This window comes from Mytilus galloprovincialis, chromosome 6 (assembly GCF_965363235.1).
Source record: "Mytilus galloprovincialis chromosome 6, xbMytGall1.hap1.1, whole genome shotgun sequence".
In the NCBI taxonomy this organism is placed as follows: Eukaryota; Metazoa; Mollusca; class Bivalvia; order Mytilida; family Mytilidae; genus Mytilus; species Mytilus galloprovincialis.
The window spans coordinates 17,723,438-17,747,668 of record NC_134843.1 but is presented as its reverse complement, the minus strand read 5'-3'; the positions used below and the strand labels follow the sequence as shown (position 1 = coordinate 17,747,668).

General features: G+C 32.0%; 3 protein-coding genes and 1 long non-coding RNA gene across 7 annotated transcripts in view; 1 reads left to right on the top strand and 3 right to left on the bottom strand.

The window, feature by feature from the left end:
• The first annotated feature begins 308 nt into the window (after nucleotides 1-308).
• LOC143079094 (uncharacterized) lies at nucleotides 309-5,725 on the top strand. Of its 2 annotated transcripts, none has more exons than XM_076254268.1 (8): nucleotides 309-954; nucleotides 1,595-2,058; nucleotides 2,472-3,042; nucleotides 3,414-3,603; nucleotides 3,919-4,164; nucleotides 4,530-4,701; nucleotides 5,083-5,234; nucleotides 5,538-5,725. In XM_076254268.1, exons 1-8 carry the CDS (start codon nucleotides 607-609, stop codon nucleotides 5,723-5,725), a joined length of 2,331 nt encoding a protein of 776 aa, XP_076110383.1. In that variant the 5' UTR covers nucleotides 309-606. The 2 variants fall into 2 exon arrangements, with proteins under 2 accessions (XP_076110383.1, XP_076110384.1); XM_076254269.1 differs by lacking the exon at nucleotides 309-954 and adding an exon at nucleotides 976-1,278.
• Nucleotides 5,473-7,474, bottom strand: LOC143079095 (uncharacterized). The gene is made up of 3 exons (XR_012979331.1): nucleotides 7,207-7,474; nucleotides 6,589-6,810; nucleotides 5,473-5,971 (listed from the first exon to the last, which is right to left on the bottom strand). It is a non-coding gene; the product is annotated as an uncharacterized LOC143079095 (long non-coding RNA).
• A 208-nt stretch (nucleotides 7,475-7,682) lies between these two features.
• Nucleotides 7,683-11,906, bottom strand: LOC143078523 (deoxynucleoside triphosphate triphosphohydrolase SAMHD1-like). Its single transcript, XM_076253385.1, has 4 exons — nucleotides 11,857-11,906; nucleotides 9,807-9,967; nucleotides 8,681-8,847; nucleotides 7,683-7,813 (listed from the first exon to the last, which is right to left on the bottom strand). Exons 1-4 carry the CDS (start codon nucleotides 11,863-11,865, stop codon nucleotides 7,683-7,685), a joined length of 468 nt encoding a protein of 155 aa, XP_076109500.1. The 5' UTR covers nucleotides 11,866-11,906.
• A 7,297-nt stretch (nucleotides 11,907-19,203) lies between these two features.
• Nucleotides 19,204-24,231, bottom strand: part of LOC143079091 (deoxynucleoside triphosphate triphosphohydrolase SAMHD1-like) — a 77,575-nt gene continuing 72,547 nt past the window's right edge. For all 3 annotated transcript variants that reach the window (XM_076254260.1, XM_076254262.1, XM_076254261.1), the window contains exons 10-14: nucleotides 23,749-23,805; nucleotides 23,181-23,367; nucleotides 22,475-22,555; nucleotides 20,498-20,605; nucleotides 19,204-20,312 (exon numbers count right to left, since the gene is read on the bottom strand). In XM_076254260.1, coding sequence (XP_076110375.1) covers nucleotides 20,073-20,312; nucleotides 20,498-20,605; nucleotides 22,475-22,555; nucleotides 23,181-23,367; nucleotides 23,749-23,805 — 673 coding nt within the window. In that variant the 3' untranslated portion in view covers nucleotides 19,204-20,072. The remainder of the gene's footprint in view (nucleotides 20,313-20,497; nucleotides 20,606-22,474; nucleotides 22,556-23,180; nucleotides 23,368-23,748; nucleotides 23,806-24,231) is intronic.

Sequence of the window (24,231 nt, the reverse complement as noted above, 5' to 3'; positions counted from 1 at the left end):
GTCAACATCAAGGTCTTAGACTTCCTAAAATATTTATATAGCAAAATTATAACACAATGTTGAATACAGTACCCCTATATTTTTTAACATTTTACCTATCATTTCTGTTTGTTGTTGGGTTCATACATTGTTGTTCATTTAATTGACTTTTATGCAGCTGTATACAAGTAAGTAGTCATGCTAGATATAAATGCAGGTTTAATCCACCATTTCCTACATAAGGAAATGCATGAACCATATCAGGAATATGTCAATTATTTTCAATTCGTTTGATGTGTTTGAGCTTTTGAATTTGCCATTTGTTAAAGGAGACCTGACATGAAATCGGGTTTTTGCTTTATTTTCCATATTTTGGCTTGAAATATGTTTGTGTAAAGGATTTTTCAACTACCTGTGACCAGTTTCGTATATATAGGTTAATTTGATTGACATCTCGTTGACCTGTTGAATATGCAAAAATTCATTGCGATAACGAGGCTCTCGAGCCTGTGACGTCACAGGCACTGTACGATAATTCTGACTGACAGCATCAATCACTCATCTCATCATTAGAAAAAAAAATCAAATAACGTTTTTGTTTGACACTGACATACATGCAAACCAGCCATGGTGTATTGTGCAGCCTATGGGTGCAACAATGAGGCAAAAAAAGGCACTGGGATAAGTTTTTTCCGTTTCCCAACTGATGTTCAACTTCGGAAGGCGTGGATACATTTCTGCAGAAGGTGGAACTTTGTACCTGGACCAAATCATAGATTGTGTTCGGCACATTTCTCCAAACAGAGTTTTACCAAAGACCCCGATTTGATGACACAACTTGGAATTACATACAAGCTAACCCTACTACCTGACGCAAAGCCCGACGTACCTGTACCTGACACAGGTATCCAAGATGGCGAGAAGCTGAGCATCCCCATCAGAAGAGGTGCCTTTGAGAAACGCCGAAAGGCAGAGGTAAGTTTTATTTTTTGTCAGCCTCATTTTATATTTTCATGTCTTTATTATATATGTATAAGTCAGATAATTGTCAAGTCATTTAAAATTGACCGTGTTAAATTATTTAATCATTGCACACAGCTTCACTACTAATTTCGATTCAGGTAAATTACACGCCTCAGGTGTGTGTACACGCACCATTGATCAGCCGATCACGTTCTTCGCAGGTGGTCAAGCGGTTAGTTAAATACATGTACCTGATTACAGAATTTTCACGATAAATATTTTACAGGTACGCGATTTTTCATCACACGTGGGGAAAGGTTAACAAGTTTTAAAGGGGTTTGTGTATTACAGTAAATTAATTCTAATTCAGTGAAATAAAACAGCTAGTAAACAGCTGTGTGCCTTTACAAATAATAATATAACTATGTGAAATCAGTTTGGCAGAATTTCTTAAGTTGATATAATTAATATTATAATAAAAAAAGAATTATAAAATAATAAAAAAAAGTATAAGTTTTATAAATTTTTAATTGTATAAAATTATAAATTTAAATGATGAGCACTTTATATTTGTTTGTCTTCAAGTTCACATTTATGTTTATTTAATACATTAGCCATGTTAGCAACACTAATTTTAAAATTTATGTTACAGATTTTGCAAATGGCATATGATAGTCATGTGAGTGCACCGACTCCAAAGCAAAAAGACACAGCCACATCTGTCCAGTTGGACGACACAGAGGTTCTTCCATGTACTCCAATTGAAGGTGAAATGATACCACAGCCCAAGCCAGTGGAAACGCCTCAGCCCAAACCAGTTGAAACACCTCAGCCCAAGCCAGTGGAAACACCTTTCAAGCCTAGCACATCAATCAGGATGGTTAACAAAAAGCTACAAGTGAAATTACATCCACAACGTAGAACCAGGGGTCATCAGACTGACCAGAAGATAACAGGTGCTATGACAGTCCAGACGAAGACTTTCAGTACAACAGCAACACAGACAGATGGACCATCACCCTGTATAGATGTAGAGAACCATAGCGACAGTGATGATGAAGTTGCAGAACCTGAGGATAGTGACTCAGACTACAATCCAACAGATGATGAAATGAGGTATATTTATAAGTTGTATTGTTAGATTAATTTAGTGTATTACTATAAGTGAATATTTAATGAAATGGTTGCAAGGTTTGAAATATTTTTTAAAATCTTGAAAACATATAATTAGTTAGTATGACTGCCAATGAGACAGCTCTTTATACAAGAGACCTAAAGATGTAGAAATTAAGAATTAAACTAACGTCACAGTTCAGCCTTCAACAATAAGAAAACCCAACACTACAAAGTCAGAAGTCTATGTACGTAATAAACTATTTACATTTTATATATATAAGTAGATCATATTCAATGTGTCCTCAGCCTGCTTCCTGTCTCAATATATTTTAAAACCAGTCTGTCCATATTTAACATTGTCAAACCTTCAATGAGCTAAACAGTTATCTAAAAATATTTTTTTTATTTTCCAGTTCTGATGATGATTCAGATACTGAGTCTGAAATGAACTACAAACTCAACTCCAAGGCTACCCCAGCTGAAGAAAAACAGTTTATGGTGAGTGAGTCAGCACTATCCGAGCTCTTGTCTGTTTGTCGTTACTGCTCTGGTGAAGCTGTTGCCCTTATAAAGAATACCAAAGGTTCCATGGTTGTCACCAACACAGTCTGTTTGAAGGGGCATGTATCCATCTGGAAGAGCCAGTCTTGCCACAACAACTTACCATGGGGTAATCTGATGACAGCAACTGCCATCCTGTGTAGCGGGTCCAACTCCAGTAAAGTTCTACAGATGTTTCAACACCTCAACATGCAGACCATATCTTCAAGAACCTACAACAGACTACAGACTTTGTATATATCTCCATCTGCTTCTAGGGCCTGGGATGCAGAGCAGACATCACTTCTCACAGACCTGTATGACAAAGAAGTTATTGTTGGTGGGGATGCAAGATGTGATTCTCCTGGCTATTCTGCAAAGTACGGATCATACACCATGATGGATTTGGAGACCAGCAAGATTTTAGACTTCCAATTGGTACAGGTATGTTGAAATAAGATGAAATGATCAGTTCGGATAAAAAATTAAACTGTCGCTTAGTATTTTATTTTAAAAAAGACGATAACCTAAGAATCTGATAAAAGCATATCCTGGGTAAACACCAAATAAAGAGAGCATGCAAACAAAAAATGTATTTGTTATAGAAGAAGATACTTTATGTCCAATCATAAAGGGCATACACATTATTTGAAGAAAGTGAGAAATTTACAAATTCTTTCAGTATAAAAAAAAAATGATTTTTTTATTCTTATTTATGGTTGTTGTATTAACATTGTGGCCAATAAATATATTTTTGTAAACATATTTTTAAACCAAAGCAGTTCATGTTTTAAACGTACTTATTTTTTTTACAGTGCAACGAAGTGAAAGGCTCTGCTCATATGGAGTTGGAAGGTTTGAAGAGGTCCATCAGATACCTAGAGAACATGATGCACATCAAAATTAAAGATTTAGTCACAGACAGACATTCTTCAATAAAGAAGTTCATGCGCACTGAGCAAGACAGAACAAACCACCTGTTTGATGTGTGGCATGTAGCTAAAGGTAACTATAGCATAAAAAAGAAGATGTGGTATGATTGCCAATGAGACAACTATCTACAAAATGACACAGACATTGACAACTATAGGTCGACATACGGCCTTCAACAATGAGCAACGCCCATAATGCATAGTCAGATTTGTTGTTTATCTATTATTAGCCATGTACCGCCAACAATACTTATATAAAGTTTTAAATTCTATGTACGAAAAAATTATTCATTTATTCAATTTAAAATTTGTACATAACCTTCCAAAATACAAACTCTCTTTAATATTTTTCCAAATCTGTTTTTACATTATCCCTTTTATTTTGCAGGAATATCTAAGAAGCTTGAAGCTGCTGCAAAGAAGTCGGGTAGTAAGGACATTCGTCCATGGATCAAATCCATAGTCAACCACATCTATTGGATATCATCTTCCTGTGGTACTAACGGAGACCTGAAGTTGGCAAAATGGCGGTCAATAGTAAACCACATCAGCAACAAACATGAGAACCACTCCATACTTTATCCAAGATGTGAGCATCAGCCTATCACAGTAGACCGGCAGTGGTTAAATGAAGGTAAACTATGTTCTCTTTATTCTCATAAATATAAAAAAGATGTGGTATGATTGCCAATAGGACAACTATCCACAAGAGACCAAATTACAGACATTTACAACTACAGGTCACCGTACAGCTTCAACAATGTGCAAAGCCCATACCGCATAGTTAGCTATAAAAGGTCCCGATATGACAATATAGCAATATCTTAAACTTGTTTCTTCATCAAAGTAATTTGATATGATACACATATATTAAAACGAGGCATATGTACAAAAAATTTGAAATGAAATATTTAAAAATAATAAGAACATTGAATAGTGAATATTGTTAAATGATGAGCAAATGATATATGTTATGTTTATTGGTAATTCATGTTTCAGGTTCAGTTCCATACAAGAGACTAAAGGACATTGTGGAAAGCAGGTACCTAATGGTAGATGTACCCAAGTTATCACCTGTTTACCAGACATACTCTTTGGAGGTGTTCCATTCCTTGGTGAACCACTTCTGCCCAAAAAGCACCCACTTCTTCTACCCAACAATGCTTGCAAGGTAATAATTGATAATATAAATTTTATAAAAATCAGAACCTGTTGCATGATTGCCAATGAATACCCACTGGAAGCAAATAATATAAAAGTAACTATCTATATATATATATTTCACTGTGCAGCCTTCAACAATAAGCAAAACCTGTACCATATAGTAAGCTTTAAATTTGAATTGTATTACCAATGCATGCATCACTGTGTTCAATACAATGAGCAGTTACTGGATTAGAATTTGATAAAAACAACTGTGCGACATCTATGATAAATTTTTAAAACAAATGTTGTACAAATGTACTTCCTTGCTAAATGTTATACATACAATATACTAGTTGTGCAAATTTAAGAAATATTGTCAGACTAATTTATGTATTGATATTTACAGATTGAGTATTGCTGCTCTTCATTATAACGAGAACAGTGGGAGACAGCAAGCAACAACCAAGACTGGGGAACAGCGTTTCAGTATGTGTTACCCAAAGGCCAAAAAGGGTACTGAGGCAGTGGTCAAGCCAAAGAAGACTGCACCAACATTTGGTAAGTATTTAAATAACATTATTGGAAACTTTACTGCGCCAGATATCCATTTGTAAATTTAAAGTACCTTCAGAAGTACACTGTTTGATGAGATTTTAAAAACAGTTTTAAACCAGAACAGTTAATCCAAGCTGTGGATAAAGGAAGTAAGTTTGATATTGAATTCAGTAATTTGGTTATACATGTATATATATAAGTATATCACAAAATACTTCTTTGACAAATAAAAAAAAACATGTTGTAGCTTAGAAGTCACTCTTTATTTGACAATTGTTTATTCATAGTAGTATTAATTTTTTTCAGTTTATGTGACCCTCATCAAACAGGCTGTGGTAGAGAGAAGACGAGAAGAGTTCAAATCATATACATCTGCTTCTGATGATGTGCGTGTATACAACAATCACCATCCAGATCACATGACATCAACATTCACCCCGTTCAGGAAGAATGACCTTATTCAAAGACACAGATCACGATTTCAAAGACAGTAAATAATGACCAATCCTCTTTTCCAAACAAGAAAAGTCAAAAACAATTTGTATTCAAATTTTAAAATTTAATAGTTGAACACATGAATTTGTCAAACAACTGCATATTTAAAACCAGAATATGTCTCTGATGGGAAAGTATCTCTTATTTTTTTCACCACACATGCTGGTAATATCTTTCTGTTGTGTCGTCCTAGTCTATGCCAAATCCATTGAACAAAACGTCTGTATGCCATGAAGCGGTACCTCCTGTAGATAGAAGTTTCATGTTAAAACAAACGATTGTTATAACCTTTATTTCAAGCATGATAATTGAAAATATGAAATTGTTGCATAAATAAAATTATGATTTTATTTGTATATATGAATGTTGCATTAATAAAATATTATTTGTATTAATTGTATATAACTTTTATTATGACGCATGTTAATAAATTTGTCAAAACTAACATTGTTTTCCAATTGACTGTTAAAGAGTTATACTTCTATAGTCTGATGGAATTTGTCTTCTTGGATTCTGTCAGTGAATGAATAATTTACTGAGATTTATGCATAATGTTTGTGGTGCTACTTTATATCAAATTATGTGAGAGCTTGGAGTTTTTTTGTCTTGTAACTGGTTTAATAATTTGGTGTCTTTGATTCAGTCAAGGCGTGGATAACATTTTTTCTGCATCATGACAGATCGCTTGTTTGGAAATTATGGAGCTAGCGATGAACAGTTAAAATGAGACAGCAGCATCACGACACGAGCAATGTACATGCTATCATGAAAGTTGTAAACGCATATGCAAGTTATCACAAAGGCTGAAAATGAATATGCAAGGTCAAGAGGAATGCAGTAAAAATAAGAAAAAAACATTTACTCATTTATTGGCTCGTTGTCATCAAAAGGTCCCACATTTTCCAGGTAAGCATACATGCTAACTTGTAAAACGTGTCTGTTGAGGCAGTTAGCAACAAACACTTCGTGCTCTGTGATACACTGCAGGTCTTCTGGTTGCATGTGGAAACTTACTGCTGATACATTCGAACAACATGTACATTCTTCAGATGTTGTCATGGGTTCACAATTCCCACAGTCACACCTATAAAAGCCGAAAACAACATGTAGGCCTTTACTTACATTACCGAACAACTTCAATATCATGAATAGTGATAGGATACGAAATAAATGACAAGTCACAAAAATAATGACATTGCATGACCAGATTCATTTATATTCTAAAGCCTCCCCCTCGCTTAATATTCCTACAATCTTATACATTATCTTTAAAGTTGACCCAAATAAGAGCGGTCAATGGGTGAGTTTTTCAACTAAAAATGTACGATTTTAGATGAGAGGCGCACGTACATATAAACGACTTTCAGTTCAATTATTCGCATAGTTTATGACTACATTGTATATAAAAATAGAATACCTAATTATAACTTTGGTTTAAAAAAATAATATACCATAACGACAAAAATGAATAAATACGAACCAGTCGGTGTTCAGTAGTCTGTCGTCGGCCTGAGACAAGTCGTCGATGTCCGAGGTCTCTGATGATGAATTGCTGTCTTCTCCGGGATTAATTTCGTTGCCTATTGGTTCAAATTGATACGGACGTATATCTACTAGTCTAGAAACATCGGGAATTTCACTGTCACAGCTGTCCATACTTCCTATCGTTCAATTTCTTATAACACTTCAACCGCTGACCACTGTCTGACCTAGATAGTGCCAGTGACGTCATCTGGTCACGTGATCGCCTATCTAATTAAAATTCATAGGCCAGGGGACGCGGTGATTACAAAACATGTAATTAGTTTAATTTGGAGTTTTTTTAATAAATATTTTGTTTGAAATATGTTTATATAGTATAATTGAGTAAAAATTAATTGATTTTTGTTTATTTTAAAAATCGTGTCAGGTCTCCTTTAAGACACTTTTCGTTATGAATTGTCCTTAGTATTTTTGTTATTTTACCTCTTTCTTCTTGCTGTTACTGTCATCCTTAGTACACACCGTCAACGTCTTATTATCCATATATTTCTTCTTCATTGCTGCGGGAAACATCTGATCAAACAAATGTGAAAATGGTCCATGCCCTTGATAATAAAGTAATCATTTAATTTTACAACTATCTGTTACAATTTCTATATGTTTGGTCGTAGCTTTTCATGTAGACCGTGATATTCCTCGGAGAATACTAGTAATATTACAGCTATGTGTAAGATTCTTCTACTAACACTATGTGAGTGTACATTCTGTGATGGAGTAATTTTGTTAGTATGCATATTGAAATAAGTAAATTAAGGTGGTACCTAACACTTTCACTAAAATTAATTTGGCTCGTTTAATTTTCATAAAATTTTTTCAAAGTATTTACTTTGACCCTTTAACAAAAATACAAAAAATTCAAAACTTTGAACCAATCGTTTTGTCAGAAACATTACACTGGTTATATAGCAGTTTGGCAAACACCAATTTTGATCATCGAGAAGCTTAATATTCCGTTTACAACACAACGTAATTCAAACGTTTAGCTAACTTTACAGAGTTATCTCCCTGTTGGGTACCACCTTAACTAAAATACCGAACTCAGAGGAAAATCCAAAACGGAAAGTCCGTAATCAAAAGACAAAATCTAAAGCTTGAACACATAAAACGAATGCAAGTTATTCAATGATTCCAAAAAATAAGGGTTGATTTTACTGTTTTGCGCAAAGTCTACATTCTGTATGGCTCAATATTTCATTTTTTACATTTAGTTAAATTTTATCATTTGAGCCGGATGATTTCGGTAAACTGATGTTTATAAATTTCAAGCGGCTAATTAAAATTCAAACTAAAAAATAATTGCATTTTCCCCCTAGTAATAACTATTTCCTATGAAGACGTAAATTGTCTTTCCCATTTTTTTTTTACAGCATCTGTACAGTCCTTATGATATAATTTAAAACTATTATACGCACCTAAGTCGTGACATAAAGCAGCTATTTCGATACACAATTTATCTTTAGGGGTCATTACTGCTTTTTGGAGCCTTGAATAGTCTTGCTCTTTTTCTTTCATTTTGTTGATGTCTTCTTGCAGTTTCAACTGTAAATGATCTGCTAATTTGCTGGCTAAGTGACATGTTCTACATAATGAATATATCTTAAAAACTTATATCATAAACTATTTTCAATGGAACAATATCAAAACACAATAGGATTGGCAATGAAACAAAGATTATGCGAAACTTAAATGGTTATTGCATTAAATTTTTTGTTTAACATGACTTTTTGGGCCTATATTACTGAAACATGTTATATTCTAAGCCTGTTAGCTGAACATACATTTGACCGTTAGTACGTATAAATAACCAACAATACCAATGTTGTTTCATTAAACACAATATGTAACCGGAAAAGTAATATTAAGTTAAATTAAGTTCGAACTAAATTAATACAAGCATAAATTAAGAATTGTCTTAGTCAGATTTTGGTCATTTGTTTGGTTTAAAGTATAACATAAATGAACAATCATATTAAATATGCCAGGCTTTTTATTTTGTTACCCAAACGTTCGTTTCATTTATTAAAACTATTCGTTGAATATCCAATCACCAACATAATTACGAAGCTAAATACATAGGGGACTTAATATATTTCCGAATGTTTTTGTCGCATACAGCTAAGGTAATCCATCCATGGGGTATACAGTCTAAAGTTTTTCGAAGAATTTAAACATTTGTTAACGGTTAAACGCATGCAAGTGCTGACTACTTGGCTGGCTTACCTACCCTTGCCAGGAGATTAACCTCCACCAGCAGCGGGATTTACCTAGCTAGTGGCTGTAAAACAACTTATCAAAATATACCCGAATTATGGTTTTTAACGTGCGTTTCGTTAAAAAATGACTCATTAAAAATTCGACTGAAAAATTGAAATGGCCTTCCATCAGTGCCAATAATATCATCAAAGGAGCGCTTGTATAAAGTTTTATTCACGAAAATTTTGAATTACTGAAGTTTTGAACTCTTTCATCAAAATGACCAGAACTTCATTTCCATTGACAACTTCATTATGATATCTTCAAACTTATCAAGATATTTACCCAATGCTATGTTCAAATCGGTTATGTGATGCACCAGGATAAACAAAGTAACATCCCCCAAGTTGTTTAATGTTCCTCAGTCTCTGAAACTGTGGCGTATCAATTATCTTGAACAACAATGGATGCAATGTAATAATACCATGTATCGAATCATTCAGTATCTAGAGATAGAAAAAGAAACCTAAATTATACATGTTATAACATACATTAACGTTTTATGGAAAAACGTCTTTAAATGAATCATTGTATTGCAAAACTAAAACATTAACACTTGTATGGTAGTTACAGTAAATGAAAATCACAGCTATTGTTGTTGGATCTGAAATACTAGTTATACAGACTGTATTTAGCAAATTTTGATATATAACTAGAAATAAGATGTTGTATGAGTGCCAATGTCACAACTCTCCTTCAGGCAAGTGGTAATGCATTACATTTTTCCATGTAATTGCTTGAAATGTGTCATGTCACAACTTTTGCATTACATGCAATTGTAATTTAATGCATTACTTGAGAAAACCAGTTGTGTAATTACATGCATTACATTGCATTACATTGCATTACTTTTTTTCACATACTATATATCTTTCAGAGATTGTTGGAGATTTGGCTAAAGCAGAAGTTAAGATTTTTGAATTACTGAAAAATATTATAATTTGGATATTGATTTACTCGAATAATTCAAGCCTTTACCGTCTCCGATTCTCTCCACCTTTCGAGGTTAATGTAGTGATCGATAGGGAGCGTAATATAACGACTGGATTATTCGGGTTAATGTAGTGATCGATAGCGGAGCGTAATATAACGACTGGATTATTCGGGTTAATGTAGTGATCGATAGGGAGCGTAATATAACGACTGGATTTTTCAGGTAAGATATTGATTTATTTTTTTATTTGAAAAGCATAACTGTTAAAGTGTTTTACTGTTTTTCAAAACATCAATGAATACCTTGCTTGTATAACAGAACATTGTCATAAAACACTAATTAGTGTGTTAAACAATCAATCTTTTCGCCGTTTTGACACTAGGTAATACATTAATCTCTTTGTTTATTATTTAATTAGAAAAGAAATTCCCATATTTTTTTTGGAATTTATAAAACAAATGTCTATTTATGAAAGTGAATTTAACATTATCTCTATAATTTCTTTTTAGAGAGACACCTGAGATGTATTATACCTTCAAACCCTTATGATGTTGAAAATTAATATTTGTATTGAATAGAATTTTTACTTGATACTTAAATTTAATATACATATAAGGAACAGTTATTGCATGTGCTAGAATTCCTTGTACCTTCATGTTGTTTTTTAAAATGATTTTTGTTCACTTAATAATATCATTACACATGTAATGCGTTATATTGCAATGTAATTCTGTCCATACCTGCTCTCCATCCTAGTGAACATGTGAAATAAAAAAGCTGTATATGTCAAAGAACGGCCTTAAATACGGACTATTATAGGATTACACAATGATCAAGTTTAAACAGATGAGACAGAAAACAAGAAACGGTTTTATCTATATAAAAACAACAGTTCCCGAGTAGGACAGGTGCAAACAAATGAAACGTGTGTAAAGGTATAAACAGGCGCCAACCTTCAGTCTAACCTAGAACAGTAGTGTAAAATTGCATCATAGACAGACAAAAATATCGATTGAAATGGTATAACTATAAAAAAAAATATTAACAAAAACAAGTGAATCACATATACAAACGTACATTCCGTTTAGCAAAATACTGATACTTGTGATGAAAGTTGCTTCGATTTCGAAATTGAAACGTGTTAGTAAATCAATCATTTTATTTTCAACACATGTATTTCCAATTTCAAAATCAATCATACTTGCAATTTGTTCATGAAAACTTAATTTGTTTAAAGAATATAGTTCATGTGAAAATCTTAATCATTTCTAAAAAGAGATACAGTCATGCTTCGTTTTGCAGGGTTGATTCTACAGATATCGTTCCGTATGAAATGCATTATGAAATAAGAAATAATATGAAGTGAGGTTGTATTTGCTTTGTTGTTTTTTAAAAAGTTACCTTTGCCATATTGGTTCTTCCTTAATTCTTGAACCATATACCATCTACTGCATCAAATATTTCGAATCTATAATATTACATGTAATATGACTTCAGTGTCTATATTTCCCGACAAATATATATCCTTATGATAACGATTATGATAATCATAATCAGAAAATTTTCATTTGGTTTTCCTTTTAATAATAAAAAACAACTTATGAGTAACGCTCTATCTTTGTTTTTAAGGAAAAGAGAGGCGAAATATTCAAAATGCATAGTGAATCCCATTAGTCATAGAGTTGTTAATATATCTCGACTTGTTTGATTCGCTCTTTTATGTAACAACGTATTTTTTTTCAAAGAAAGATCTCTGTATTACTGAAAAAATATTACACAAGAGTTTTCGATATCACAAACTAATAGAACCATTTACTAAATTTTATTAACGGTATCATTCCCGAATCTGAATGATCTCATCATATATACCAGGATTGAAATTTCATGTTTACGCCAGACGTTTATGCCAGACGTTAGTTTCGTCTACAAAAGACATGTCGACATCTCATAAATATACGTGCAGGTTATCTCATCTAATATGTTTTTGGTAATATTAAAAACAAAGCACAAAGATGTCAGCATTCAATACAAAGGCTAACCAAACCTATAAACAGACTTATTCAGACGGGACATTATTGCGATACTGTGTCAGTTAATTAAATATGGTATATTCTGGTATTAATATTGATTCACTCATAGGGTCTTTGCATTAGAAATGAACAAATTTATTCTAAAACCAGTTGTTGACGCGGATGTATGTTTCTCTCATATTTTTTTATGGTATGATACTGACCTCTAACAAAAGGGATTGTACTTTTCTGTATGATGAATACACAATCTTTTAACCAGTTTAAATGAAGTCTGGAGCTGGCATATCTGGCATTTCTGTAACTGCTAGCAGTTCGTTATTAATTTATGTATCATTGTCATTTTGTTAAGGTTTTTTTACTAACCTATTATGACGTTGGACTTTTTTAAACTGATTCTCACTGTAAGTATTGCTGTGTGTTTGATTATTCTACATTTGGTACGTAGAGGGTTAAGGGTAGGGTTAAGATCTCACATAACATGTTTAACCACGCCACACTTTTACGCCTGTACCAATTCAGGATCCTCTGCCTTTTGTTTGTTTTGTATGTTTGTTTTAATTTCAGTTTTGAAGTTTAGTATGGTGTCCATTTATTTTCATTAAAATATTACATATTTTTGTTAAGTCGTCAGCTGAAGCCCGTCATCGGGTGCTGGATTCTCTCACTGTGTTGAAGACCCATTGGCAGTTTTCATTTTTTCTGCTCTGTGAGTGGGATGTTATCTTTTTCACACATTCACCATTTCAATTCTCAAATTTATATTTATACTACTGAATTAGGGAAAATAAGTCTTGGGAAACAGAAGAAAACTTTTAACATATTTAACTCCGCAAAAAGACTTTTCGTTTTTAAATTTTCTTTCTGTTTTTTTGTTTTTTTTGTTTTTGTTATTTACCTTTTTTATTTGTTATAATCAGAGCAAGCGCGATTCTAGTATGACAAAAGCATTTATATCAAAAGTTATTAATATTGACTTTGGCCATTGTTAGCAATGTAAGTTATAATACGGTTGAACTGATCTTACAAAGATTTGTTCTAAATAATCTATATTTTCAAATTCAAAATTCAAACAATTCAGATATTACTGTTTGAAATTGATTTGACGAATTTTCTTTATATTCCAGGTACAATTGTTGTGACTGCAGACTAAGGCTGGTTAGATTAGATTAAAAAAAAATTCAACAGTTTGTTTAGCAGTTTTTGTAATGTTGTTTTTCTTTATTTAATTTATTTGAGTAAATTGATTTAATATTTTACAAGCGGTACTCGTTATCATAACATTCGAATGCAAATAGAGATTTAAATATATATTTACTTTATTTATTTTATTTTGACTATATTACTCATTTTGTTTCGATATCAATATGTGTAGGAAGTCCACTTTAAAAAAAACTTGCATAGATATGTCTCCCTATCCAGATCAAAAGTGATGCACATTGTTTAATCACGGGATGCATATATGAGATAAAAGCTTACTATCTATCATAAATTGCAACATCAAATGCATAAAGTATATATTCTGGATTTCGAAAAATCGTTATCACTGTTCTTAACAATAATAATAAAACCATTTGCATAAATAAGATGATCAGCTTTCATTTTGGATACATTATGAAACATATATTGTTTGTACTTCAATCATACCTAATTGGTTTATCAAAGAGTACACACACTGAATCATATATTGCCCCAAGTGAATGGACAAAACATGTATGAAATTTACATTAGTTTTAACAAATACATAGATGGCAGCTTAAAATCACATATCTTTTTAACTACACGAAAATGAATAGGTTTATCAATACTTCAAAATGACCAGAAGAAACGACAGAAAGACAAGCTACTTAATATTAAATAATAAAAGCTTATCCCACCAACACTTTGGAATTACTCGTGTTGCCCGAAACTTTATATATAACAAAGAGGCTTCCTTTCAATGAATACTATCAGTAATATTCAGCTCTGTAATATGTTTTTCGTAACATATCATGTAATACATTAGACCATTACTTTTCTCGTTTGAATTAATTAAAAAAAGAGGGACGAAAGATACCAAAAGGAAGTTTCAAACTCATAGATAGAAAATAAACTGACAACGCCATGGCAAAAATAAAAAGAGAGACAGACAAATAACAGTACAGAAGACACACCATAGAAAACTAAAAACTAAGCAATACAAACCCCATCAAAACCTGGGGGGTGATCTCAGGTTCTCCGGAAGGGTAAGCATTTCCTGCTCCACGTGTGCCATCCGTCGTTTTACTTATGTTATTACAAATCCGATAAATAGTCGAATTCGGTAGGTCAAAAGGGAAGGGTATTGTAGTTACGATATATAAGGAACATATTCGATATCATCTATGAAACAGTTATTCCATAACGGTCAACCAACTCGTGTTGGCATCCGTAAAATTTATGAATGGATGATTTCAAAGTGCTTGCATAATAGTGCCTTTAAAATACAGTATTGTATTTACTCATGTTTGTAGGTAGTACGGCGGTGGCTCTTAATTGCTTATACCTTCTTCATTTTAACTCTTGGTAAATAGTCTAAAAGGGCATTGTAGTTACGACGTAAGGAACATATCCGATATCATCTGTAAAACTGTTAACTATTAACGAAACTGAATTTATGTAATGCTTTTGTACCTAATAAGTAGATTAAAACCTACGCTGTATTTGGCAAAAAAGATAGGAATTGTTGGTCCTCAATGTTCTTCAACGTCTTACATTTATGGCCTTTTTTTATATATTTGGATTCTTGATTCACTGATGAGTCTTTTTTTAAGACGAAACGAGCGTCTGACGTAAATATAAAAATTTAAAACAACTGAATTGATAAAAAAATTGAAAACAACACGTTTAATAATTTCTTGCGTCAGAAGCGCTTTTCTGGATTTACCTTCACCAGGAACGCTCAAAGCCAAACATTTGAACTCCGAAAATGTGAAAGCACAGAAACCGTTGAAGAGCTATATGTCAAAGTATAAAAAATAAATAGCCAAATTCATCTAAAGGTAGCTTTGTTTGAAACTAACGGTCTAATATATAACAGCTTCCTTTCAATTAAAACTGTGTGTCGTATTTGTTTATCGTTAAAACTTTGTTATAAATTAGACACTTTTATTTTTTTCGTTTAAATCGAGTCGTTTTTTTCGTGTTTGGTCATTTTATAACCAAATATACATCATGGGTTTGACTCATGTTTAAAGTTGTGATTTCAGTTTAATTATCCAAATATAACGTCATCATATGTAAAAAATTACCAACGATAATTCATACTTTCAATCTGTTTGAATAAGATAGGAATAAAATTATGACAGTTGAATCTATTCATTTGATGTTTTTGACCTTTTTAATAGGGACTTTCCTTTTTGAATTTTCCTCGGAGTTCAGTATTTTTATGATATTACTTTTTGTTGTGATTTCAGTTTTATTATCCAAATATTCAACAATTCATTTTTTTTCGAATTCTTCTCATATGTTCCAGTAAGTCTTTTTTGTTAGCCTACTAATCTGGAATCAAGTTTCGGAGTTGTGAACGAATACGAAGATGATATACAAGTTGATCAAAATCATATACGTGTTTATCTTATGATTCATCTTGATACTATTTTTTGACAAATTCTTTTGAAATCAGCACTTGGAGAGTCTTAATTTAATTCGTTTTATTGTGATATGGTAGTATCGATTTATAATGGTATCAAAATCGTCAAATGAACCTTACATGTCAACCTGTAGGCGATCTTCCATGTTTTTGTTTATTTGGGTTGTTGTCTGTTTGACACATTATGAAATCGAGTACAAAGTTCATTTAAATGAGGCGTGTTGATAAAAGATATTTTCATTTTTAATAAATGTATGTCTAACGTATGATCACATTTTAATGGTCATATCAATAAATTGCAATAAGATAAATGTCATATAGTATATGAATGTAATAAATATACAGATAACGAATGTGGTGGCATGATAATTAAATTTTTAATTGATTGACCGCGAAAACGAAATTTAATGCTGGTTGAGCAGTAAACATCGCGGACACAAATATGTAATTACCAGTTTTTAACCACTTCCAGTGACTGTCTTTTGTTGTTGCCCGTCAACTGTGTTGTGTTCATTTGTTTCGTTTAATTAAGGTCCCTGTTTTACTCTTGTGAATTTTATAAGATTTTTTTAATTCCGCTGTATTTACACATATATATTATAAGATTGATCTTATTGTCCATGAAACAAATATCAAATAAAAACTAAATGAAGAAGAATTAATAATTTTAAGTCACCGCATGGCCTTCAAAAATGAGCAAACCCATACAGTTTAGTAAGTTATAACAATCCTCAACATGACAAACGTAAAACAATTCATACGAGAAAACTAGATTTTGATGAATTTGTGGTAACAGAAATGTTGACCTAATAATTTACCAGGAACCCTTAGATTACTTTCTGTGAAAGCCAAAACATCAATTCAGACACAGGTGTAGCGAACGAGGTGTAATCGGTAGGTTCCAAGTCACCGTAGCGTGCATAAAATTTAATAATAAGAAACAGCACCATCGTGTCTTTATCGTAAATATTTGTGATTTGTTTCTTTAGAAAAATTGTAATAACTGAATCTAGGAAAAACAGTGATGGCTGTGTATTGTTGATCTATTTAACATTGAAATATCTAAATTAATAAGAGGATAAACTTTGCTGTTCATATTAGATTTATTTAAAGTTAATTTCTTTGGATACAATTTTGCAGTATATTTATGGAATCTTAGGTTATTAAAGGCAAAAGCACATCATGAAAAGGGTACTAGTAAGTGTTTTTGATAGTTATCAAAGGTACCAGGATTATAATTTAGTACGACAGATGCGCGTTTCGTCTACATAAGACTCATCAGTGACGCTCATATCAAAATATTTATAAAGCCAAACAAAAACGAAGTTGAAGAGCACTGAGGATCCAAAATTCCAAAAAATTGTGCCAAATACGGCTAAGGTAATCTATGCCAGAGATAAGACAATCCTTAGTTTTTCAAAAAATTCAAAGTTTTGTAAACAGTAAAATTTATGAAAGTGACCACATTATTGATATTCATGTCAACACCGAAATGTTGACTACTGGGCTGGTGATACCCTCGGAGACGAAACGTCTACCAGCAGTGTCATCGACCCAGTGGTGTAAATAGTTATCAAAGGTACCAGGAATTTGTTAATTAGATGGAATTAAGACGGGTATTTTCAGGGGAAAAAATCTATAGGAACAAGTCTGCTACTAAAGGGCCTCTATTTTTGCAATATACAACGTGTAAATATTCATTAAGGATAAAACGTACATTAATGTTTCCTTTGAAATAAAAAAATATAGCCTGAATTATCGCATCAACCGCCAGTAAGTATATCGTGCATAGTTACTTTTCTCATTTAAAAGAAGATGTTATATGAGTTGCATCATCAACATTGACAGAAGATCTTTCAAACGACTATTAAATAAAAAAAAAAAAATAAAAAATAAAAAAACCAAAAAAAAAACCCACCCTGTTGTTTGATAAGATTGTGGTAAAGGGTAATGAAAAGAATTGAATAAATTTTCAAGTACAAGAGGGGCGAAAGACACAAGAGGGACAGTCAAACTCATAGATTGAAAATAAACTTCTCGTTTGAATTGTTTTACATTGTCATATCGGGGCCTTTTTATAGTTGACTATGCGGTATGTGCTTTGCTCATTGTTGAAGGCCGTACGGTGACCTATAGTTGTTAATGTCTGTGTCATTTTGGTTTCTCGTGGGCAGTTGTCTCATTGGCAATCGTACCACATCTTCTTTTTTATATTGACAACGCCATGGCTAAAAATAAAAAGACAAACAGACACATAATAGCAAAGAGAAGACACAACATAAAAAACTAAAGACTAAAGACAAGTAAAAGTACCATTCAAAGGATGTTTTACAATATACAAGAAGGTAAATTCCATTAATTTAATATACTTTACTACAACATTGAATGAAGAAGATCTTTGACAGTTTTTAAAGATAAAATGTTTGATAGTTATTAAGAATTTAGCTTGATACACCGAAATATTAGGCGAAGAACACAAACTAAAGGTCAGACTGAAACGTTTTTGTTGTGTTGTTTTTGTAACGAATACAGAGTCGAGACATAATAAATGTTCAGTATTTAGCAGATACCTTACTCGGAGTATTGGTAATAATATGAGTGTTGACTAAACAATAAATATCAGTATATCAAAATGTAGTACTCCAGATGCGAGTTTCGTCCTCAAAACACTCATTAGTGACGCATTTTAATATAGGAGAGCATTGTCAAAGTTTTGACCTCAACCAAGAGTATCATTTACCAAGTAATTATAAATGACCTCATAATGGATACCAGAATTAAATCGCTGTACGCCAAACGCGGGATTTAATTATCAACGACGTACGATTCGACAAAAAGTGAAAATGCCAAATAAAGTACAAAATTGACCCACGTACCGGACTATTTTGCCTATTACAGCTACGTTAACCTATTCATAAGATTAACATTCTTTGTATTTCGAAATTAAGTACGGAATTGAAGAGTACTGAGAATCGGAAAAAAAATTGTTGGATTAAAAGTTTATGCTGAATTGAAACATATATATAGAATGAAAAAAAATCTTGCATCTGATTGCGGATAGCAATCCAGGAAGGCTGAAGTGATGCAGCCTAGTAAAAACAGCAATCAAAATAAGCTTTGACTTCAAAGTTTCATAGCTTTTTATTTTTCGTGGTATGTCCCATTTTTATTTCCTGATTAAATCACAATTTTACAAAATTACATACATTATATGAACATGAACACAATTTGCTATGTAGCATTGTTTATTTATAAAGTTAGCTGTTATGCTTGTACGCCTATGAAGTAGTAAATTATAAGACTGTAACCTGCATAGGATATTGTTCTCCTATGTTCAGTGCCAGGAAGTAGACCATGTGAATCTTTGTGTGCTCAGAATGACCAAAAAATCATGATTTAATACTTTTTAAGGATTAACAATCACGGGGTATCAAGTTACACTTAAAAAATATTATTTAATAATAATTACACTATTCAAAAGTATCTAAATATATAACTTAACAGTTTGAGGTAAATTGAGATTCTGGTAGAATTACATAGATAATTTTCAATTAAAGAGAACAAAGATAGATTTTTTCCTGCATGAAATCTTCTTCTTGTGATGAAAATACTAGTTGCGCAGTTTTATTGCAAATCTGTGTAAAGTTGAATATAGTAATTATTTCTTACAATTTGTACAAAGTCAAAATGCAAATTATAATTTGTACAAAAAGATAACATATATAACCTAAATAAGTGTACGAAACATCATCAATAATTGAAAAAAAGTTAACATTAAATGTTATTATTTTTGAATTTTTCGGATCACGAAAGTTAACATATTACAACAAAGACTGCGTAGATATAAAAGTAAATTATTGTAATAAATGATAAATTTAAATGTATAAAAGTATGCTAATTGAAATAAGGCGAATAATTCATGTTCAGTTAATTCTGATCACTATCAACTAAAAAAAGGTTAATGTTAATGTTTGTTGTTTTTACTTTGGCCTTTTCGAAGGTCCGGGCATTCCCTCTATACTTGACTTGTGTTTAGTTTTACTTCCATCCTCTGCACTTCCCCGCTGTTCCTGTTTAATTGCTGGATCATTCACGGAAGAAAGGCCATTCTGTTTTAACCATTCAGTTGTTTCTTTCTTTAATGTATCGATTTTTTCATCGTTCTTTGAATACACCCGAAGAATTTCCTCTTGAAATGTTTCTGGCAAAAACAGTGAGGTCTGGAAACAAAACAAACAATATTAATACCGAATAATACTTTCTCATTTATATGTTGAGAAACGAAGACGTTTTAATGTGAAGATATATTTGGAGAAACATGTGTCAATTATAATCTATGTCCTTATGTCTAAAAAAAAAATCAGTAAAAAAAACAATCTGACTTATATTTAGCTTAAGTAAGTACCATTGTTGACCTGGTTCCTTGAAAACACTCCATATAATTATCTTTCCTGTAGAAATATACTGAAGTGATCGGATTTTCCAGCTTTTTTCCATATGAATAAGTTACTTTCTGTGGAAGAAAAAATGAATACAGTTATTAGGAACGTTGTAGCATTCAAGCCGATGAAACGAACGGAGCACATGATATCATCTGCGGTGGATTGGATTCGCTCAGTCTTGAGTTTTATACGTTGTGTTTTGAATACTGTTAAGCATATGGTTCATTCAGATATTTTAGTTGAGTAAGAAGTGAATTGTTGTACCTCTAATAGGGAATGTTAGGTTAAACACCTAATTAACTTATTTGATGTAACCAGGGTTTCCCCTGGGTCAATTATTTTTTCGCCACCTCTTTCGCCAAAACAATATATTTTTCGCCACTTGATTATTTTTTTCGCCAAGTGACATAAATAAATTTTTCGTTTAAAATTTACCTTTTTTTCTATCCCCCCTACTTCCTTTAAATAAGATGATTTAGAGCCATTGTATCTATGATTATTCTCTCAAACTTATTTGAGAGTCTACATTTTAATGAATAAACACTAAACATTTACTTTAAAACAACAGATTTTTTTTAACTTAAAAGGGAAACATAGTCATAGTATTCTAAACAGCTTTTCTAAATGAGGGGGCCACTATAGTTTTAATAATAAAGAAGATATAAGTTCTGGAATGTAACAAAATTCATGGATATCTTTTGATCATATAATACCAGTATAGTTCGTTGGGAAAGTTTATTTAAAAGAAAAATACTGATGTGCCCTTTTGTACTAGCTAAGAAGTGGTTTTTACAACAAAACAAACGCTTTCATCACATGAAATTGATTTCTCATTTCATGTGTAGTCATAACATTGAAGGGTTACTCTCATTCGAGGGATTGTTCCCAACCTTTTGGACAGTTTTCTTTTCTTGACCATCGTAAATGAAAAAGTTGAGACGTAATTTTATGCTTGAAACACGTGTGTCACTCAAACGAAGTTACAGTAGACTCCCTAAGCAATTACCTATATTAAAGTCAAAGGATAATTGAAGTTTTCAATCGGAGATTTTTCTTGCTTTTGAACATTTTTCGTCACAACAACAGCTTTCTTTTCTAAACTATCGTTTAAAGGAGAGGAGACGTCAAAAGTTAGCTTCAAACACGTGCGTCGCAAAGTGTGAATCAATTATGTATGTGACATTTAGCGATAGCCATTTAACCATATCATTTTTTCAAAAAATACAATCAACACCTTTATTAATTAGTGCTTTGTTGTCGATAGCTATAAAATACAATCAGCTGATTATTGATTTTCTGTCCAAATCTTAATGAGGTCAAGGTGAATTCCGAGTATTGTCTGATCGGGTAAAGTCCGAGAAACTCGGAAAAAAGTAAATAAACAAGATTGAGGAAATAAATCGTTAAAAATATTTCTTTCGCCAAATTCTTTCGCAAATGACAATTTTTTATCGCCACAATTATTATTTTTTCGCAAATTGCGAAAATGGCGACCGCCAGCGAAAACCCTGGATGTAACTAACAGTTCTTTGTGGCTTGGGTCATTTACATGGTAAAAAAACAGCTAGTTCAAATACTATTACACTCAAATAATGTTCGCCCAGATCTGTGGGGGAATCCTCACTCATAAATGAAACAAAGAATCCATCTTTTATGTATGATACTGTTAATCCATTTATAAGATTAACCAACCGTGTAAAAGGATACAATTCGATACGTCATTATTTCCGTAATTATAACTTGCATTATTCGAAACCGTACTAGGGTTTTCCCACTTTTATTGCATGACACTCTTCCTGTACGTTGTCTCGATCACCTTTGTATTAGTTGTAAGTTTAAAAACACTGATATTAATGTGAATTTTAAAACGTTTTAAGCATCTAGTCCCGAACTCTAATGGTTCAACAGAAAGCCTGTCAAAACGCACTAAAAATTCTTACTTGCACTGCAAAATCATCTTTGTTGAGATCTGTTGTTGTTAGCAAATGGTCCCGCAAGATATCATGTTTTCCTTCAATTTCCTAAAGGATAGAAATTCAAAGCAAGCAAAAGAGTATGCGTTTTTTCAAATGTGATAATATAAACTAATATTGTGATTTTGATGCTGTTTACAAAACTTTGGCAAAATCTTTCTGAAATAAGGTTCCTCGTGGTATTTAAACGTTTTTTTATTTGGCCTTTAACCTTTTTTTATTCCAGTGTCACTGGTAAGATTTGTTTTAAACGAACAAAACGCATTCAGCATTTTAATCTTGTTATCCATGACGAGTTTATTTGCAATTAGTTTGTTTTCTATCATTTTATTGCAGATATTTTCAATTGATTATTTTGCTCATTCAATTGCAGATATTTGCAATTAACATTTTTGTATACTAGATCGTAAACTAACTTATCGTTGGAGACTTCCTTTGATGGACAATAGTGTAATTTGAAAATACCTACCGATTGAATTGGAGAATGTTTTCAAAATTGTTTAAAAGAGCCGCACTATGACCTATGATTGTTAACATTAATGTCATGTAGTCTTAGGCGGAGATTTTTTTTTATCTATCACACATGCCACATCTACTTTTTTATATAGATCAGTTACGTCTTAAAATCAGCCGATATTTAATTACTTAAAGATTATAAAATAAATATAAAAACCTTTATTGGTGATGTTTCATCAACTAGCTTGTAAAGCTTGCGCTTATAGACATTTTTTATCAACTCCTGTGCTTTTTTCATATCTTCTTTTTCATTATTTTTTATTAAAATTCTTTCAAAAATATTATCAGTAAGCTCTTCGTATACATCTAGGTGTTTCCATGCAGTACTCATCTTGATCTTTTCTCTTTGGAAGAAAAGAAATTTAATAATTTTTAGCAAGTATCCAGGTTTATAAAATTAGCGGTAAAAAATAATTCAGAAATCTATATTACATTTTATATTCTTTTAAGGCGAATTATATTACATTAAAAATCTTAGAAATCAGTAATGGTTCATGCTTTGTAATATGCATTGTTTTTTTTTTGTTTTTTTTTTATCACAGACGGCTTTTGCTATGTATGTCTTGTTCGTTAAATCTTTGATTTGGTTGATTGTCTAAGTGTTTGTTAAATATGTCCATCATTATTATTCAAACAATTTCTAAATGTTTTACAGGTTTTTGTCCAAGTTACGAGTATAGTTTTCTTCTATTATTAAAATCATTATCTACTTTCAAAGTCCTTACCCTTTATGGGTCGTGAATACTAGATGTTCATTGGCTTTTACTAAAGCATCAGTCAACCTGAAATCATACAAGTGTTTCATTGAGATTTATATTGCCCGTTTCGTTTGATATTCAAAGATAGTTTTGATATAGATTTTAAAACTGTCCTTGACAATCGACCTTATGATAGTATATAGCTTAAGCCCGCTTCCGGATTCGGGGTGTTTTAACGGTGTTATTAAGTTAACTAGATAACCGATGGAAATACAATACAATGGGGAAAAAATAAAAAATAAAAAATAATAAGGTTAACCTTAGTCACAGCGACGGTGAAACATGATGTTTTCGCAGTAACATTTGAATCTGTACCAGAGTGTCTTTTGTAGTTGTATCTTTTTCGAACACGAGAAAATCATTTAAGTTCTGTTGATATTTCGGACGGCAGTGGTTTTAATTCCCTGCTGTATGTCACTGGAAGCAAATACATCTTGAATTTGTGTGTTT

Bases quoted from the DNA above. Each gene is read 5' to 3' on its own strand.
- LOC143079094 (XM_076254268.1), top strand. From the start codon at position 607: ATGGTGTATTGTGCAGCCTATGGGTGCAACAATGAGGCAAAAAAAGGC. The intron at 3,043-3,413 runs GTATGTTGAAAT...TTTTTTTTACAG, and splicing joins TAGACTTCCAATTGGTACAG to TGCAACGAAGTGAAAGGCTC. The intron at 5,235-5,537 runs GTAAGTATTTAA...AATTTTTTTCAG, and splicing joins GAAGACTGCACCAACATTTG to TTTATGTGACCCTCATCAAA.
- LOC143078523 (XM_076253385.1), bottom strand. The intron at 8,848-9,806 runs GTAAATATCTTG...TTCATTATGTAG, and splicing joins CGATTTGAACATAGCATTGG to AACATGTCACTTAGCCAGCA. The intron at 7,814-8,680 runs GTGCGTATAATA...TTTATTATCAAG, and splicing joins TGCTTTATGTCACGACTTAG to GGCATGGACCATTTTCACAT.